Source organism: Miniopterus schreibersii (assembly GCF_964146895.1).
Source record: "Miniopterus schreibersii genome assembly, chromosome: 9".
Taxonomy (NCBI): Eukaryota; Metazoa; Chordata; class Mammalia; order Chiroptera; family Miniopteridae; genus Miniopterus; species Miniopterus schreibersii.
Window position 1 is genome coordinate 39,798,609 of NC_138118.1, and position 18,141 is coordinate 39,816,749.

The following is an 18,141-nucleotide window of genomic DNA, read 5'->3' on the forward strand; positions in this document are numbered from 1 at the left end:
ACCTCTGTATGTGTGAGTGTGTGTGTGTGTGTATATATGTATGTATATAATTTCTACTTCTAATTATAGCAGTTCCTTTAACATTTCCTGCAATGCTGGTTTGGTGGTGATAAACTCATTTAGCCCTTTTTTGTCAGGGAAGCTCTTTATTTCACCATCTATTTTGAATGATAGCCTTGCTGGATAGAGTTGTCTTGGTTTCAGATCCTTATTTTGCATTACCTTGAATACTTCATGCCATTCCTTTCTGACAGCCTGTGGGAGCTCCTTTGTAGGTCAATGATTGCTTTTCTCTTGTTGCCTTTAAGATTCTTTGTCTTGAATTTTTGGCATTTTAATTATGTATTTGGGGTGTGGGCCTCTTTGGGTTCTTCTTGCTTGGGATCTCTGTGTGTCCTGAACCTGTGTGACTTCTTCCTTGACCAGGTTAGGGAAGCTTTCTGCCATTATTTCTTCAAGCAGGTTCTCTACCCCTTATTTACTTTCTAGATCTTCTGGCACTCCTATGATGTGAATATTGTTATGTTTCATGTTGTCCCTCTGCTCCCTTAAATTGTCCTCCTGTTATTTGTTTTTTTTCTTTTTGGTTCTCTGATTGAGTGTTTTTTCCTACTCTGTCTTCTAATTTGCTGATCTGATCCTCAGCTTACCCTAATCTGCTGCTTATTCCTTCTAATATTTTTTTATTTCTACTGTGTCATTCTTAATTCCCTTCATAGTTTCCATTTCTTTTCTCATGCTGTTCAGCATCCTTATGATCAGTATTATGAACTCTGTATCTGATAGATTGCTTATCTCCATTTCATTTAGCTCTTCTTCTGGAGAATTCTTTTGTTCTTTCATTTAGGGCTTTTTTGTCTCCCCATTTTGCCTGGGTTTGGGTTTGTTTCTATGTATTAGGTAGATCTGCTAGGACTCCCAGTCTTTTGGATGGTCTCTGTTGCAGACCAATGTCAGATGCTGCTTTGTGACTGGCTGTGAGTACCTTGTTTGAAGATCTGTGCACTACATAGCTTGTGATTCTCTCTGCTGGGGCTGGGTGTGTTTGGACAGGACCAAGATGTGAACCAAGGTCTGCTTTACCAATCCCTGGATCCAGAAGCAAATCTGTCTAAGACTTAAAGTGCCCAGAGGCTGTTATTCAGTCTTTTAATAAGCCTCAGGCTGTAGAAACTCCACAGGGTGGGGTGAGAGGTTTTCCAGCAGGGTGGGGCAATTGCCCCCCCCCCCCCCCCCCCCAGGCATTAGCTGCATGGGTGGTAAATGTCTGGCTGAGGAAGATGCCCTCTGTGCTATGGGGAAATGATTCAGCACAGGAATCCAGATGGCTGCCCTTTGAGCTCTATTTCCCCTGCCAGCAGCCCTGGATTCTTGTCACACAGCTTTAGTCCACTCTGTCCTCCCTCTGCTGGAGCCCAAGGTGAGTGGCTCCACACAAAGGTTTGTGCTTTGGCCCTTTAAGAGTGTCCTGTGTTTCCAGTTGTCTCTCCGTGGCAGACAGAAACTCCACTGCTTTTTATAGCCAGATATTTGTGGATACCTTTCTCAGTTGTGGTGCTTTTGGCTGGGAAGCCCAGCTTGGGGTTAGACCCCAGAGTTCTCAATGGAACCCCCCACAGCTGAGATATCCCTCTAGACCTTCAGCTGCTGCCTGTGGGAGCCCACCAGTCCTTTTGTGCCTCCACCCTTCCTAGCAGTCTCTATGTTGTCTCCACTTTACATCCTTGGTTATGAGGGTGCTTTCCAGCTAGTCTTCAGTTGCACTTGATTGTGCTGGATGGTTTTTCTATATTTTAGTTGTAATTCCATTTTGGTCCCGGGAGAGTGTCAGTATAGCTTCCACTCAATCCTCCACCTTTTTGGAATCCTCCAATGGAAGTCTTCTGTAAAAGGCCCTCTACAAGGTAAAGGTAATCAAAGAAAAATGGAATAAAATATTTGTATACCTGTAAGATAGTGCTATGTATATATTTTCATGTTTGGAAACATGAAAAAGAAATTAATGGTACCTCCCTTAGAATTGCTGTGAAGGTTAAATGATATAGTATGTATAAAACTCTTAGAATAAAGCCAGATGCATAATAATCATATATTTAATATTAATTTAGTAGTCGTAGTATTAGTACTCTTTACTATTAGTACTGATATTATTAAAATATCAAATGAGCCAAAAGTAAAATAAAAAATATTTTCATTAGTAAGAATTTGAAATGCACTGTTTTCTGGGAAAATATAAATGACCGTTATAGAATTAGAGCATTTGAGTAGCTTGACAATCATGAGAAAAAACATAATCTTAGAAATAACCCATTGAAGTTCTTTTTTTTTAAATATATTTTTATTGATTTCAGAGAGGAAGGGAGAGGGAAAGAGAGAGATAGAAACATCAGTGATGAGAGAGTCGTCATTGATTGGCTGCCTCCTGCATGCCCGCAGTTGGGGATCGAGCCCACAACCCAGGCATGTGCCCTGACTGGGAATCAAACTGCCATCTCCTGGATCCTAGGTTGATGATGCTCAACCACTGAACCATATCTGGCCAGGCACCCACTGAAGTTCTTGATCCCAGACATTTTCATGGGCAAGTTTATGTTATTTTAAAATTTTTAGTGTTAATTTTTATTATGAAATATAACTTTAAAAAGTATATAAAATGTGCAGTGAAACAGTTATAAAGCAAACAATCATGTAACTATCACTGTTAAGAGTAGACCATGTGACCTTCCTGCTTACAATTCCCTTAGAGGGTCCCACTGTGCTCACCTGTATAGTAATAACTGCCTAGCTTTTGTTCTTCATTTTATACCACCTACGTTCACCCACTGTACTGTAGCTTTGTCCACTTTTTGTATGTTATATAAATAGGATCATACATATCAGAAGTGAGAAAAGGATGATCACTATCATTGCTACTACCAGAGTAAAGCAAAGTGCAATACCTCTAAGGGGAAAAGTATAAAACTTCAGAGACACTAAAGAAGACCTGAATAAATGGAGAAATGCTTTATGTGTAAGGATTACAAGAATGAATATTGAAAATCAAAGGGAAAGCTATCAACATTTCACTATTAAGTGAGATTGAAGAATATTTCTCCTAGTGGGCTAAGAGTTTTTACCATGAATGGGTGTTAAATTTCTTTTTTTTTTTTAATTATTTTAATTTTATTTTTCCATCACCATTTATCCCTGTGCCCTCTTATACCTCCACACACACCCCTTCCCCACTGCAATCACCACACTTTTGTCCATGTCCTCGAGTTCTAGAATTTCATCAACACTTTTTGTATCCATTGAGATGATCTTTCAATATTCTTCATTTATTTTATTAATGCAGAAAATTATAATATATTGATTATTTTCCCTATATCAGCCTTATATTTCTGGAATAAACATGGCTTTTCTATATATGCTGACTTCATTAATATTTTCTTTAGTATTTTTCTGTTTCTGTTCATGAGAGATTTACTTGTACTTTTTCTTTCTCTTAACATCTTTGCTGAGTTTTGTTATGGTAAGGTTATACTGGCCTGGTAACATGAGTTAGGGAGCATTTCCTTTTTAATCTGTTCTCGGGAAGAATTTGTGTATTACTGGAATTTTTTATCCTTTGATCTCTCATGAAGTTAATATTTTAGTTAGTTTGACAGTAAATATGATAAGTAATATACATAAGTAGTAAATAATAGTTTACAGACATAAGTAAAATATGTCAGTAAAATACAAAAATAAGTAAGATAGTGGTAAGTGTTAAGGAGAAAAAAGATAAAGCAGTGAAGGAGTTTTAAAGTGTTTGGGTGAAATGTTGGTATTTTAGATCATACGGCCAGAGGGTGTTAGTGAGAAGAGGACTTCCAGTGGAGAGCTGATAGAAAAGCATTCCAGACTCTGGCAAACAAATGCAAAGGCTCTAAAAGCAGGAGAAACTACCAGAAGGGCATTGTGGTGGGAGGAGACAGACCAAGGCAGAGAATAGATAAGGTCAGAACTTGGAGGGATGGCTCTAGTGAGATCATTTAGGACTGTCATGTTATAGTAAAAACTTTGGGTTTTATATTGAGATGGGAGGCCATTAGAGGGTTTTAAGCAAAGGAATGACATCATCTGATCAACTTATTAACAATATTGCTCTGCTGGTTTGTTGAGAATGGACTTCTGGGAGAGTTAGGGCAAAGTAGGTCCAATAGTTAGGAGACCGTTACGATAGTTCAGAAAAGAATTATGGTGGCTTGAACCAGGATGGCATAGCTATAGCAGTGAGGAAAAGTGGTTAAAGTCTGGATAATTTTTGTTTGAAGAGATGATAGAAATTGCTGACAAATACATATAAAGTGTAAAACAAAAACAGGAGTCAAATTGGCTCCAAGGTTTTTTGCCCTGAGTAACAAGAAGAATGAGTTAGTCCTTAACTGAGATGCTCACAACATCAAGAAGGGCTCTTTTATGAGGGAATATCAGGATATTGGTTTTGGATATGTTTTTATTGAGATGCCTATTAGGCATCCAAGTACATATATAAAATAGTTCTGTGTATTGATCTGAAATAGGGAGAGGTCCAGTCTAGAGACAGACATTTAGGAGTCATTTCATGGCCTGAAAGAGAATACCAAGGGAGAAATTGTTGATTAAAAGAGAAAAGGTGGAAGGACCCAACCGAGAAATAGATCAAGAGGTCAGAAATGGGGGGAGGGCAGGGCCTCTGCAGCAGGGGACGTCCTGGGGGGAACAGGGAGTGGGGGGGGCGGGGTGGAGAAAGAAAAAGTTCAGGAGTATCCACCCAAAGAGACTGAGAAGGACCAACTAGAAATTTAAAAGAAAAATAAGTATGGTAATCTGGAAACAAAAAGGAGAGAGTTGTCAGCGGTGTTACATTCTTCTGTTAGGAAACATAAGTTACGACTGAATAATTACCATTATATTTAGTAATATAGGGGACATTTCATTTTAGAATTTACATGGAAGAATATAAATTCTTGAAAAAAGCCAAGGAAAGTATGAAGAGTTATGACTGGGTCTTGCCACTACCAAATGTCAGAACATACTATATACATCCTATATAATTAGATTGATGTTGAGTTGATGTAGCAGTGGACAAAGAGACCACAATTGAAAACCCAGAAGTTTATTTCAATGTATATAAAACTTTATTATGTAATAAACATAGTTTTCTTTAGAATGAGAAGGATGGATTATTTACCAATGGGGCTAGCCCAATTGGATATCATTTGGAATAAAATAAAATGAATCCTGTAAGTAATAAAGACTTAAATGTTAGAAATAAAGCAATAACCATCTTGCAAAAAAATATAGCGGACCACATATACAATGTCTGGGTGAGGAATTGTACCAAGACCTCATATCCTAAAAATAAAAAAGGAAATTGAGAAGTAAACAACAAGCAGGTACTAGAACAATGGTAAGAGATGTGAACAAAGAATTTGCAGAAGAGCAAATTAATTGGCCTAAAGACTTTAAGAAAAATATTTAAATTTATTAGTAGTCAGGGAAATAAAGCAATGAATATTGATCTTTGGGGAAAAAAGTTAAAAAAACAAAAACAAGCTTCTGTTGCTAACAGAGATGCGAGGGAAACAGGATTCTAATACTTTGTAGGTATTATTTTCCCCCCTAATATTGCTTATGTGGTAATACAAATGGATACTACTTAGAAAGAAACACGTTGTGATGAAGTTTGCTTTATTTGTGCATGGAATACCACTGGGTGGCTTAGACAGTGAGTGGTAGTTACTAGGTTCTACACAGCTCACATAACTCTTGAGGCCTCATTTTTCTTGTGAGGTGGAGATAACCATCTATCTGTGCTTACTGCTTTCCCCTGAGGTTGTGAGAATCAGCTACTCTGTCAGGTCTTTGGAAATGATACATTATGATTCAGAGAATATTAGCACAGCCATAAGCTTTTTAAAAGTATGAGTTTAAGAACAAATTATGTAAGTTTTGACATGTATGTTAGAAGAAAGTGTACTTCTTATGTAAGTTGTAGTGAAGAAGGGCCTTGTAAAGAAGGATTGCATTCAGCATTGGGGCAGAGTTCTAGCTTATAGAACTTTCTGCAGTGATGAAGACCTGTGATATGTGCTTTCTAACATGGTTGCTCTAGTCACATGTGGCTATTGAGCACTTGCCAAGTGTTAGTGCAACTGAGGAAATAAATTCTTAATTATGTTTAATTTTAACTAATTTAACTTTCTATATAGTTATATGTGGATAGTACTGTACTGGGCGGGAGAGGAAACCTTGACATTGATCAGGCTCCATATACATATTAAATTGTAGTTTGAAGTACAGTATAACCATATGTCAATTGTAAGCATCAGAGGTATGTGGGGTTTATATTTTCCAAGAGCAAATTGGGTATTAAAATGTCATTTGGTGTGAACAAAAGATCAGAATAAGAAAACTGTTAACAGAAGATATTTATTGTGGTAAGCATTTATCCAAAGAATGTAGAAGCTGAGTATTTGGACTTCTCAGCCAGAAGTGCAGATACGCTGGCCTCAGTGCTTTCCCTATTCAGCTTATGTTTTGCTTCTGTGTTTCCTTACTGCCCATCACAGTGTTCTCTTTGCAGGACACCTCTTCGCCGCTCTCAAGGTCAGAGCCCTGGCTCTGTTGCTTTTCTGTTGTGATTCTTATCCATGGGCTTCAGTTTATTCTCCTATAAAATGAATCAAATGTCTCTCTTCAAGGTCCTTTCCTCTTCTAACATTCTGGGAACTTTTTTTTTTTAAATCCTCACCAGAGGATTTTTTTCCATTGTTTTGCTTTTTTAGAGAGAATGGAAGGGGTAGGGGAGAGGAGAGGGGGGAGAGAGAGACAGAGACATCTATGTGAAAGAGACACATCGATTAGTTGCCTCCTGACTAGGGCTGGGAATTGAGCCTGCAACTGAAGTAGGTGCCCTTGGCTAGAATCGAACCTGGGACCCTTCAGTCTGCGGGCTTATGCTCTAACTACTGAGCCAAACTGGCTAGAGTCATTCTAGGAACTTTTAAGAAGATAGCTTGTGTGGTGATTTAGGGATCAAGATGAGAAAGGATTCTGTGGCCAGCTGTCTTATAGCCTGTACCACGGGAATCTCTCTCAGCAGCATCAGTCAGTCAATAAATGGCCTTTTGAGGGCTGGGAGTCTTGGTTTGTCCTTACCTTTGCTTTCTAGCTCAGATGTTTTCCATTGGGAAAGGATCCCCCATTCAATTTTGTGTATTTCCATTTATTATCAATAAGCCAAACTATTTTAAGGTTAGATGTTTTAAAAACATTAATTTTACAAGCTCATATTGTAATTGATGATGGCTTACTTTTCAGGGTTAATTTGTTCCTGTCTTGCTTTGTGTAAGATAGTTGGGAATTGCCATTATTTAAGAAGAAGAAAAAGAAGAGCTTGTCATTTTTTAATGTTGTCAACATTCACTGGTTTTTAATTCTTTTAGAATATCCACCTGCATGAATATTTCAGTAATTAAACAGTTGGCTAAATAAAGAACTGGAAAGCTATGAAAAATATTAGAAGTGCAATTGTGTATTTACACTTGGAAAAATACATCCAAAGTAGACAGCCTGATTTATATCTTCACAGCTTTTTAAATTTGAGATTACTCAAAAGAATAGGTAACAAAGTTAATCAACTAGACCCTGTGAATTTCTTCCAAAAGTACTAAGCATAAAGTATAAATAAAAATTGATTTAGTAATTTATAAGAGAAGAACAAATAGATTGGTTGGTGAACCAAAGTAAAACAACGAATTTTTCTTTACATCATGATTTTTATTTTGGCTTTATTTTATCCTTTTAATGGGTTTGGTTGGGAAAGAATTTTAGGAGTGTGGAATAAATAGAACAGAAAAATAAAAAGATATATACATATAAGAAAAATAACATTTTAGGGACCTCAAGTGTGTGAAATAGTTTGGGGAAAATCTTAGGTTTCTGAGCATGTTATATGTCTGGGAACAGAGCTGTATTTTACCATTTTTCTTTGCAAAAAAAAAAATGTTTTTGGTTCATGCATCTAAACTAATACACAACTTGTATCACTTAATTTTACAAAGATCCAAGGCATTTGGTTATTGGTATATGTATTCCTAAAGATTTACATGTTGTTTTTTTTTTAAATAGAGTCCTGTGAAGATAAATCAGATTAGCTTGGATGAAAGTGGAGAACACATGGGCGTGTGTTCAGAGGATGGCAAGGTATGGTCTGATATAGTCACCTTGAAAGCACTGTTCTGGCACTGGGGACTGGGATGTTACCCAACTGCAAGTGCTCAGAAAAGCGCTCTGCTTACTGTATACCTCCATTAGGAGAAACTTGCTTATTCTTTTTGGGTATGGACTTGCTTCCTATTGCTCATAATTAAAATAAAATATATTTTTCACAAATGTGCCTTAGGAAAAGTAATTATGAGAATGTCAATAATGTAACTAGTATTAAGCTGATTAACAGCTGTGGCAGGGGGACATGTCACCTTAATCATTACTGCTTTGCCACTTATACTTCAGTGACTATCTGCAGTTCCTGCAAGACAGTAGTTTAATGCCTTTCTGCCATAAATCCACAAAATTGGATTTTGTGAGTATGATTTCTGTGGGCCGGTGGTGTTCATTTTCACACAAGTTATGAATGTTTCTCTTGAATTATAGAATCTTTTGATAAGCAATCATAGCTTATCAGAAGAATAAAGTGTCTTACAATGGCCACATTAAATAAATGTAAAATCAATATATGTACAGTTTTCTAAAAACCTGGCACCCACTTCCTTGATCGAGGACATACATCATTTGTGCAGTGTATAACTAACAATTATTAGTGCTTCTTGCTGATGTTGAGCTGTGATATTTACTGGTTGTGGTGATTGATTTTCCACTTATAACAATGTCTTTTTTGTTTTTCAGTCAATGGAAGTCTTTTCTAATGTTGGTTTGCAATGATAAAATTCTAATGCACACTGTATTTAAGATACTTTTCTAAAATAACAGTTTAAGAAGAGAGTGCATTAAGAATCATTAAAGAACCTTACTTATTCCTGACTGAAGAGAGCAGAATTTCTAATCTAATTTCACATCTTTTTACGTGATCTAAATTCAGTGTGCTATTAGGATGAGTAAATTAAAAACAATATACTAGTATAAAAGATTTATACCCATTTAATCTGTTACCAAAAGAAAAATGAAGTCTTCTTGACATATAAGAATGCATTTTCTGTATCTAAGCCTAATGTTTCTTAAAGAGTCTTTTGAAATAGTAATTGGAACACTCATGCTTTTCAAAAAGCACTGTCAAATTTTATAACACCTTCTGAAATTCTGAGCTGAACCAGACTGTCAAAGAGAGATTGAGGGAGGAGGAGTTATGTGCAGAAATTGAGAAGAATTACCCAAACTATTGAAACATATTTGTATTTATATATTTGTAAGAAAGATCATCTTCATTTTGTTTTCTTCTTCTGGGCTCTTATCAATTTAATTGAACTAATTTGTTGAAAGAGAATATTCAGTTTTTGAATTGAAAAAATAATTTTTATTAAGGTGATTCATCTAGGAATTTTCAGAGTTTTAAATTTTGAAGAATTATTATTTGATGTAGCAAAGTGGGTATTTTAACTACTGTTTCTGGGGAATAATGAGATGACCCTCAGATATCTCTGAGGGTACACTTCTTGGCAAACATCTTTGTTTTTCTATTTTAGTCAAATTTATAACTGCTATATTTTGGCGTAGACCCATGATACATTTTAAAAAATACTTTTCTCATATATTTTATTAGTATTGGTAGAATTGAAAATTAGGTATTTTAGTGCATATTTTTATATAAGCTAGGCTTTACCACTGGCTAGCCGGTATTGTGAAAATTGAGTAGCTAGTATAGAGTGAACTGGTAAAGTGGCTAATGATGATAAAACAAAGATTATTGCATAAACTCCAGGTATCTAGATAAATGTGTCTTTAAAGGGCTGTTGTGATTTTTCTTTCTCTAATGTATTAGGACTCCTAGATAAATATTTATGTTCTGTTTCAAAGATAACCTTTGATATTTGTATTCAGTTTTAAAGTTATAATTCTAACAGTTGTTTAAAATGTTCTGTTTATCAGCTGGTGTTCATTTCTATCTTTATTCCATGGCATCTTTGTGCTTGAGTTCTAAATTTTGACATATGCTCACAAATATATCGTGTGTGTGTGTGTGTGTGTGTGGTTTCTGTTTATTGGTATACATTTTTACATAACTTTCTGATAAGTACATACAAGGTTTATTACCTGATCTGTTACATATATTGCCTTTATACATAAACTAGAATCAGTGTAGTATAGAGTTCTCAGTTGAAATATTTTCTCTCAAAATTTTGGGAATGTTGCTCCCTTTTGTCTGACCTTCATTTTTGTAGACATATCTGAGGCCAGTCTATCTTTGTTCTTTCACAAAATCTTTTTAATTTTTTTCTTGGCCTGCCTTGGAGCTCAGACTAATAACAGTAGCAACAACAATGACAATAAACAGCCTTTATAATGCAGTTTGTTAAATTATGTCCTCTTTGGGTCTGTTTTCCTTAATTTTGTCTGGAACACAGTAAGTTATTTTGATCCATATTCTGAAGTATTGTTTTCATTTCAGGAAAGTTTACTTCAGTTCTGATTTTGATTATTGCTTCAGTTCCATTTGTTTTCATTTCTTCAAAGAAACTCAGTAATACTTAGGCTGGAGGCAGTGTCATGCAGAAGCTAAGAGCAGAGCTCTGTATTCGACATGCCTGTGAGGCAGTCCCACTTCCCTGTACCATGCTGGGCATGTTGTTTGCCCTCCCAGTGCCTCCACTTCCTCACTTGGGCAGTGGGCACAGTGGAGTCCTGCGTGGGAATGTCTCAAGGTGTCAGGTGTGTGGTGAGCTCTCCACCTAGGTTAACCATTTTTATTGCTAACCATTCATTTCTTAACCCATTGCAGTCTGACCTCTCCCCCTAAACTTTTCAAAGTAAGAGGGTGAATGTATAGACACTATTCACTCTTCCTCTCTTTCCTAAAATTTGTAAGTTGTAAGAAAATTGGTCATATTGTGCCACCTCCCCCCCATATGTGCTTTGCTTTCTCATTGTTTTTATTCTCTTATTTCTTTATCAGGGAGAGTTCTTCTACTTGTTTGTTCCCTTTGCTGATTTGCTATTCTTCCAGCGTCAACTTTACTTTGTGGAGTAGAGTGTTATTTCATTTTGCATTTTTAATATTCCCGAAATCTTTGTCTCTCCCAGCTCTATTTTCGTATTAGCCTTATATATATTTAATTTTTTTAAATTACAACTTCATATATGTCTTAGAGTGTTAGGCATTGTGGTCTAATGGTTAAGAGTGGAATTTACCTGCCACTGTGTTTTAGCTGTGTGATGTCTACTAAGTTATTCATGCCTCTGTGCCTTAATCTGTTCCCATCTCTATAAAATGGAGATAATAATAGTACCTACCTCATTGATTATTAGGAGGAATAAATGAGTAAATATATGTAAATTTTTTGGAAAAGTACCTGGAGCAGAAGAAACACATAGTAATTATTAGCTTTTATCATCCTTGTCGTCATCACCATCAATAACATCATTCTGTCTTTCTGCTCCAGATTTATGGAGGGCTTTTCTTCTTACTGAAATTGCCAGAGTTTTCTAGTTTTTCTTTCTTTTTTGGTTACTATTAAAACATTTTTAAAAGCATAGGTTTCTCCCTCAAAATCATTGGAATTTTGTTCTGCAGTATTCTTTTTATAGCCCTTGCCTGTGTTTTTGTTGATTGTTTATCCATTTCAGAACAAGAGGAACTCTTTCTAAACCTGGGTTAGCGAAGAGATTTGTGTATGACTGCTCTTGACCCTGCATGTTATCATTTTGGGTGTTGTAGAATCACTTCTTAGCTCCACACAGGGGGCCTGTTAATGAGCTCAATTTCCTCTGACCAAAGGTAATCAGTTAAGGCAGCTGCCCCAGAGTGAAGTGGGAGCCTCTCTTGTAGTCCCTGCCTGCTCTCTGACACTCTACATGGGTGGAGAAGATGAAAAACAGCAGTAGTCCCTGTGAGGGTCTCTTCGGCTACCTCCCTCGATGTAATGACAGTTTACATGTTCATCCCTGTTCTAATTCTTGACCCGTTGTTATTTGGAACCGGGGTTTGAGAGAGGCTGTTTCAAGGGAAATACCAATTGGGAGGGTCATCTGACACTCTGGGCACCTCATTCACAGTCATTCGTTGTCAGGTGGTCTGTCACCCAATTCTCTGGCTAGAAATCCATGCTAAAGTGGAGAAAGATACATAATCTTCCTTACTGTTTCATGAGGGTACCTTTTCTTTACTTCAAGCAGTAAAACACACATCTCAGACCTTCTATGCCTTGTGAAGTTATATTGTTTTTTTATACTGGAGAAGATAAGGACAGTTGAGGAAAATGTTATTCAGTTAAGCATAGTAATAGAGACTGACCTAAGAGTCCTAATCTGCTTTGTTGCCTTCAGCGAACACTCCTCCAGCCCCTGTTCTGGGTATGACAGAATTTTTGCTTCTGACTAGTTCTCAAGGGTAGTGATGAGTGTCAGCCTGTTTGCTAAGAACTTCTGTGATTTGTTCTCTTTTCTGTTTATTCCTCCTCATCACTCTACCATTATATTTTCAATTTGGATTCATAATTTAAAAAAAATATTTTTTATTAATTTTTAGAGAGAGGAAGGGAGGAGAGTAGGGGGAGAGAGAGAGAAAAACAAACATTGATGTGAGAGTGAAACATTAGTTGGCCATGTCCTGTATGCCCCCCACTGGGAATCAGCCTGAAACCTGGACATGTGCCCTGGCTGGGAATCATACTAGCAACTGTTTCGGTGCATGGGACGATGCCCAACCAACTGAGCCACACCAGCCAGGGCTGCATTCATAATTTTTAAAGGGACATTTATCCCTGGCAATTTATAATTTAATTTTCAGTATTAGATTCACAATCCTAGTATTAATGCTATCCTTTGCTGATACCTCAGTCATTTTCAACAGGCTTATACATCATTTATTTACATCACAAATACTTTTCCTTACAATGGACATCACTTAACTTTTGTTCTTAAAATCACCTTTACCTTACTAAAGGCAGAAGGAAGTTTATCCTTTTGAATTAATAGCCTGCTTCATTTTTCAACCTCTGTTATAGAGTTGCATAATTCAAAATCTAATATTCACCTTCACTTCAGTTTGGCAAATATTTGGGACTTTTGAGTGTTTTTTTCCTCTTCTACTTTTCTTACACTTTACAAGGAAAGATATATTTCTTATTTGCAAGTTTTAGGCTATCTCACATAATGACATTATGTAGAAAAATAGGGCTTGGAATATTTTTCTTGCTTTTGATGACCTTAGGCAAGCCATTTATTTTTCTGCAGAATTGTCTGTTGAACAGGCATAATGGTGTTTGCTCTCATACCTAGCATTGTGGCTATCAGGGTCAAGTAAGGTAGAGCAGGATTTTCAATGCTGGCTACATCCTATCAATTGAGGACCTTTAAAAATAAAGTTTCACCCCACCAGAAAGCTTAATTTGTCTAGGGTAGAATCTAGTCACTAGTAACTGTGCAGTGCAGTCAGTTTTCAGAACCACTGAGGTAAAGCATGTGGAATCATTGAGAGATATGTTAGTAGTAATAAATACACCATTTGACACATAACCATGTTGTCACGTTGTACAGAAGGGAAATAGCTTATGTTAGAAGAATTTAAACTTCCTAGTTCAGCATGAGTTTATACTGAGGTAACTTCAGTAAGTTGACCACTTAATGATTTACTCCATTAAAATTCAGATGATATGCCCCTACTTTTACCTGAATTTCTTGGATTTGAGGGGATCAATTAGGTTAAGCTTCCCTTGGGTAAAGTAAAACTCTGAATGCAATGCTTTTTGTTCTTGTTTCTTAATCACTATTTTATAAGAAGTCTATTGCATCTTACGCTTATACATTTATAGAAAAATAGTGATTTGATACTCTCTAAACAATGAGAAGCAAGGTGGTGGTGGGCATACATGTATTGTCATGTTAAGAATACATTCTAACAGACTAGTTCAGGGTAAATCAAATTCCTTCTGTGTTACATTGTACCTTGTGCTGTTCTTGGAACCCAAATGACATAATTGGCACAGGGGTATAAAAACAATAGTCACAAAATGAATGGAGTCTCCTGTAGATTTTAGGTTTTAGTGAATAGATTTATCTCCAAAATTATAACATAACTAAATTTCCCTGTTTGAACTTGCAACAATGAACCACTCACAACTTACCAAGGTTAAAACAAAAAGAAATCAAAAGTTGGAATAGTTTTATATCTATTTTATAAATTGAACTTGTAATTAAAAACTTTTCACAAAGAAGCCATTGGATCCAGATGGCTTCACTAGTGAATTCTTACAGAATTTAAAGAAGAAAAATACCACTTTTGTAGCGATTAGAAAAACAGTAAACACATCCCAAGTGTTAGGAAATAGTTCTAAGTGGCCCTAATAGTTCCAAGTGTTTAAGGGCTCCTGGAATTCTTATGCTCTGCTAGTGAGAGTGTAAATTGATCAAAACCACTTTGTGAAATAGTTTGGCCATTTCTTAAATATGAATAGATGCATAACCTCTGACTCAGCAGTATCATTCCTAGTTATATAAATGTGTATAAAAGTGCACCAAAAGATTCATAAAGAGTGTTCATTGTAGCATTATCATAATTGCCCCAGTCTGGAAATAATCTGAATGATCGATGGAAGATGGATGATACATAAATTTCATACATTGAAATACTACACAGCAGTAAAAGAAATCAGCTACTGCTGTACAGTGGTATTGATAAATCTCACAAAGAAAATGTTGAGTGAAAGAGGCCAGTGAAATAGCTAATGGTTTCATTTACGTAAAATTCGGACACCACCACATCTTAACTATGGTGATCCATTTCAGAGTAGCGGTTAGATTGTGACTGGGAAGGGACGAGAAGGAGCTTCTCGGGTTTTCCTTCTTGGTCTGGGTGGTAGTTTCAGGGGTATGTTCACATCATAAAAGTTTGTAAAGCTGTAAAGTTATAATTTGTGTTATAATTCTATGTTATAAAGTTATAACATATGTCTATTATTCAGTTATTTTTAAGCAAACAACTCAGAAAATAGGTTAAGTATGAATAAAGTAGCCTGGAACAATTTTAAGGGAGGCACTGATAAGTAGAAACTTAAACCATATATTTATACACTCTCATTATATTCAGCATCAGATTGTAAGTGAAGTGCAGTTACTCGATTTCTTTCAATATTGATCTGCATGTTGATTTATATATGACTCAAGAAACTCCTTTTTCCTTTAAGGGAAGGAAGAGACTTCCTTTAGGGATAGCATATGGGAATAAAAGAATACTAGTAACCTATTCATATATGTTTTGTTTTATTTATTTAAAATATGTTGTTTTTTTTGTTGATTTCAGAGAGATGAAGGGAGAGAGAGAGAGAAACATCAATGATGAGAGGGCCATTGATGGGCTGTCTCCTGCATACCCCCTACCAGGGATTGAGCTGCAACCCAGGAATGTGCCTTGACTGGAATCGAACTGTGACCTCCTGGTTCATAGGTCCATGCTCAGCCACTGAGCCGGCTGGGCATATATGTGTTTTATTTTTTTAAATTGGCATCATTTAATTAAAAAAAATGTGTAGTGAGTAAAGGGAACTCTATCCATGAGATGCTTATAAAAGCTTAATTATAGTGGAGTACTCTCACCCTATTAGAATTGTTTTCATTGGATGTATAAATAGAGACCACAAGGGTCTTAGATTATTAAATGTTTTACTTTTTTTTTTTAAAGTATATGTCTTCACTGACTCAGCAGCCTTCTTTGTTGCTGTCATAGTGGAATGACAGGATCTATTTAATTTTTTAGGTGCAAGTATTTGGACTGTATTCTGGAGAAGAATTTCATGAGATTTTTGACTGTCCCATTAAGGTAAGTATTCAGTAAGTTTTAATTTTTCTAAGGGTTTTCTCAATGAAGGCCATAGGATTACAATACTTTGAGTGCTACCAATTTTCCATTCATTTTGTCAATAAGCATCTATTAAACACAGTGTACTCTAGGTCCTATTTGATGCTTTAAAGGAGCACAGGATGTATACTATGTGATTGTGATCTCAGTATATCTGCATGAATATTCTTATAGTGGGTGAGATGATACACACACACAGAGTCTGTGATTAAAGACTCAAGTTGGTATAAACAATATTAAGGAGTCCAAAGCTGAGAGAAGTTACTTTTAGCTGTTCTTGTTAGTGATGGCTTTAGATGGAATGATGTTTGGGCTTTAGTAAATGGACAGGGCAGATGGAGAAGTTGGCTTTCCATGTGGAAGAACAATGTAATAGAAATGGAAAGGCTAGAAATTTCAAATTGTGTTCGGGAAGTAGCAAATGGTCTAGTTTAGATGGTGCATGAAACACTGTCTTGGCAGGAATGCTGTATGGGCAGATTGGAGCTGGCTTTATACTCAGGCTAAGGAATTTGGATTCCATCTGATAAGGAGAAATTATTGAATGTTTAAGAACAAAAAAGTGACATAAACAGGTATGCTTAAGGAAAATTAATATGGTGACTATATACAGTATAGACTGGGAGGCTGATAGCCACAAGACAAGAAGACCAGTTTTAGATAAACAGTTACGTTAGTTAAAATGATTATTACAGTTGTTAAAGGAAGAGGTCATTTCTTTTTTTCACTTGTTTATTGTAACATTTATGGATCGACAGTTAAAGGGGAGAAAATATCAGATGGCTTTAGATGGTGTTTTAGAAAGCAGGGTGAGTTAAGGAGGAGAGTGACTGGGGACAAGAGATAATTTAGAAGGCTTATGCAGTACTCCAGGCAGGGCATTACAGGATCTCAGTAAAAAGAGCAATAGTGAGTAAAGGCATACTTTGGAGATCCTGTGGATTCAGTTCCAGACCACTGCAATAAAGCAAGTATCACAATAAAGCAAGTCATAATCTTTTTGCTGGTCTTGACTTCAGTTTGTTAAAGCACAACACCTGTGAAGCTCAATAAAATGAAGTGCAATAAAGTGAAATGTGCTGTATTCAGGATGGAGTAGAAGACATGAATTTGGAAAGCCTTTGGGAAGTAGACCTAGCCGGCCTTGGTGATGGATTTGATGAAGGGTGATGAAGGAGATGAGGGTAAATCTAGGTTCTTGCTTTGGCATTGGTGTGGGAATGCCATCTTGCAATAAGGGGTGATTTGAGTAAGGACTTTGCTGGTTTGCTTTTGAGTTTAGATAACTATACTACATTTGTTAGGAATATTATGGAGGTTTTGGAAACATGAGTGTGGGGCTTAGGATGGAGATTGGCCCTAGAAGCACAAAGTTGATAACCACAGTTGAGTAAGATAAAGCCACTTTTAAAGATATTATCTAGTTAAAAGTTAAAGAGTGAGCAGAGAAGAAAACTGATGATGAAATTGTAGAACAATCTAAGTTAAAAGGTTTAGGCAGTGTGGGATGGGGGGGGAGTGAACAACAGCAAGGGATCTAAGAAGAATCAGTTAGAAGGAACAGAGGAGATTGAAAACAGGTGTCAGGAAGCCAAAGGAGAGAGTTTCCAGAAGGAAGGAGAGGGCAGTGGTGTGGAAGGCAGTGTGGAGACAGAAGCAGGGCATTTTATTTGGTAATTATAAAGTCACTGGCAGCCTTAGTGAGGACAGTTTCAAGAGCAGGAGGATCACCATATATTACAAAGTAATCTGAAGATAAAGAAATAGAAACAACTAGTATAGACTCTTCTTTCAAGAAATTTGGTAACAAAGAAGAGAGATCATCTGGTGGATAGAGAGGGGGGCAGTGCCGAGTGAAGATTTCTGCAGATCGTGTTTTGGTATATGGTAGAAAATCAGTAGAGAAGGAAGATTGAAAACGAAAGGGAATACTTAGTGGAGCAGCAGTAAGGAATGGGATCAACTACATAGGGAGGGAGAGTAGCCTTGGAAAGAGTCCTGCAGCCTCTGCCTGTGAGACTGGCAGGAAGGAGCTGAGCTGAGCCTCACTATTGCTAAGTTGGGTGGTGGAGAAGCAGCAGTTAAGGGCAGTAACCCTGACTGCCTTG

At 36.6% G+C, this 18,141-nt stretch overlaps 1 protein-coding gene across 2 annotated transcripts in view; it reads left to right on the forward strand.

Annotated features, from left to right (window-relative positions):
* Nucleotides 1–18,141, forward strand: part of VPS41 (VPS41 subunit of HOPS complex) — a 184,657-nt gene that overhangs the window by 51,383 nt on the left and 115,133 nt on the right. For both annotated transcript variants that reach the window (XM_081147818.1, XM_081147819.1), the window contains 2 exons: nt 8,137–8,211; nt 15,932–15,994. In XM_081147818.1, coding sequence (XP_081003944.1) covers nt 8,137–8,211; nt 15,932–15,994 — 138 coding nt within the window. The remainder of the gene's footprint in view (nt 1–8,136; nt 8,212–15,931; nt 15,995–18,141) is intronic.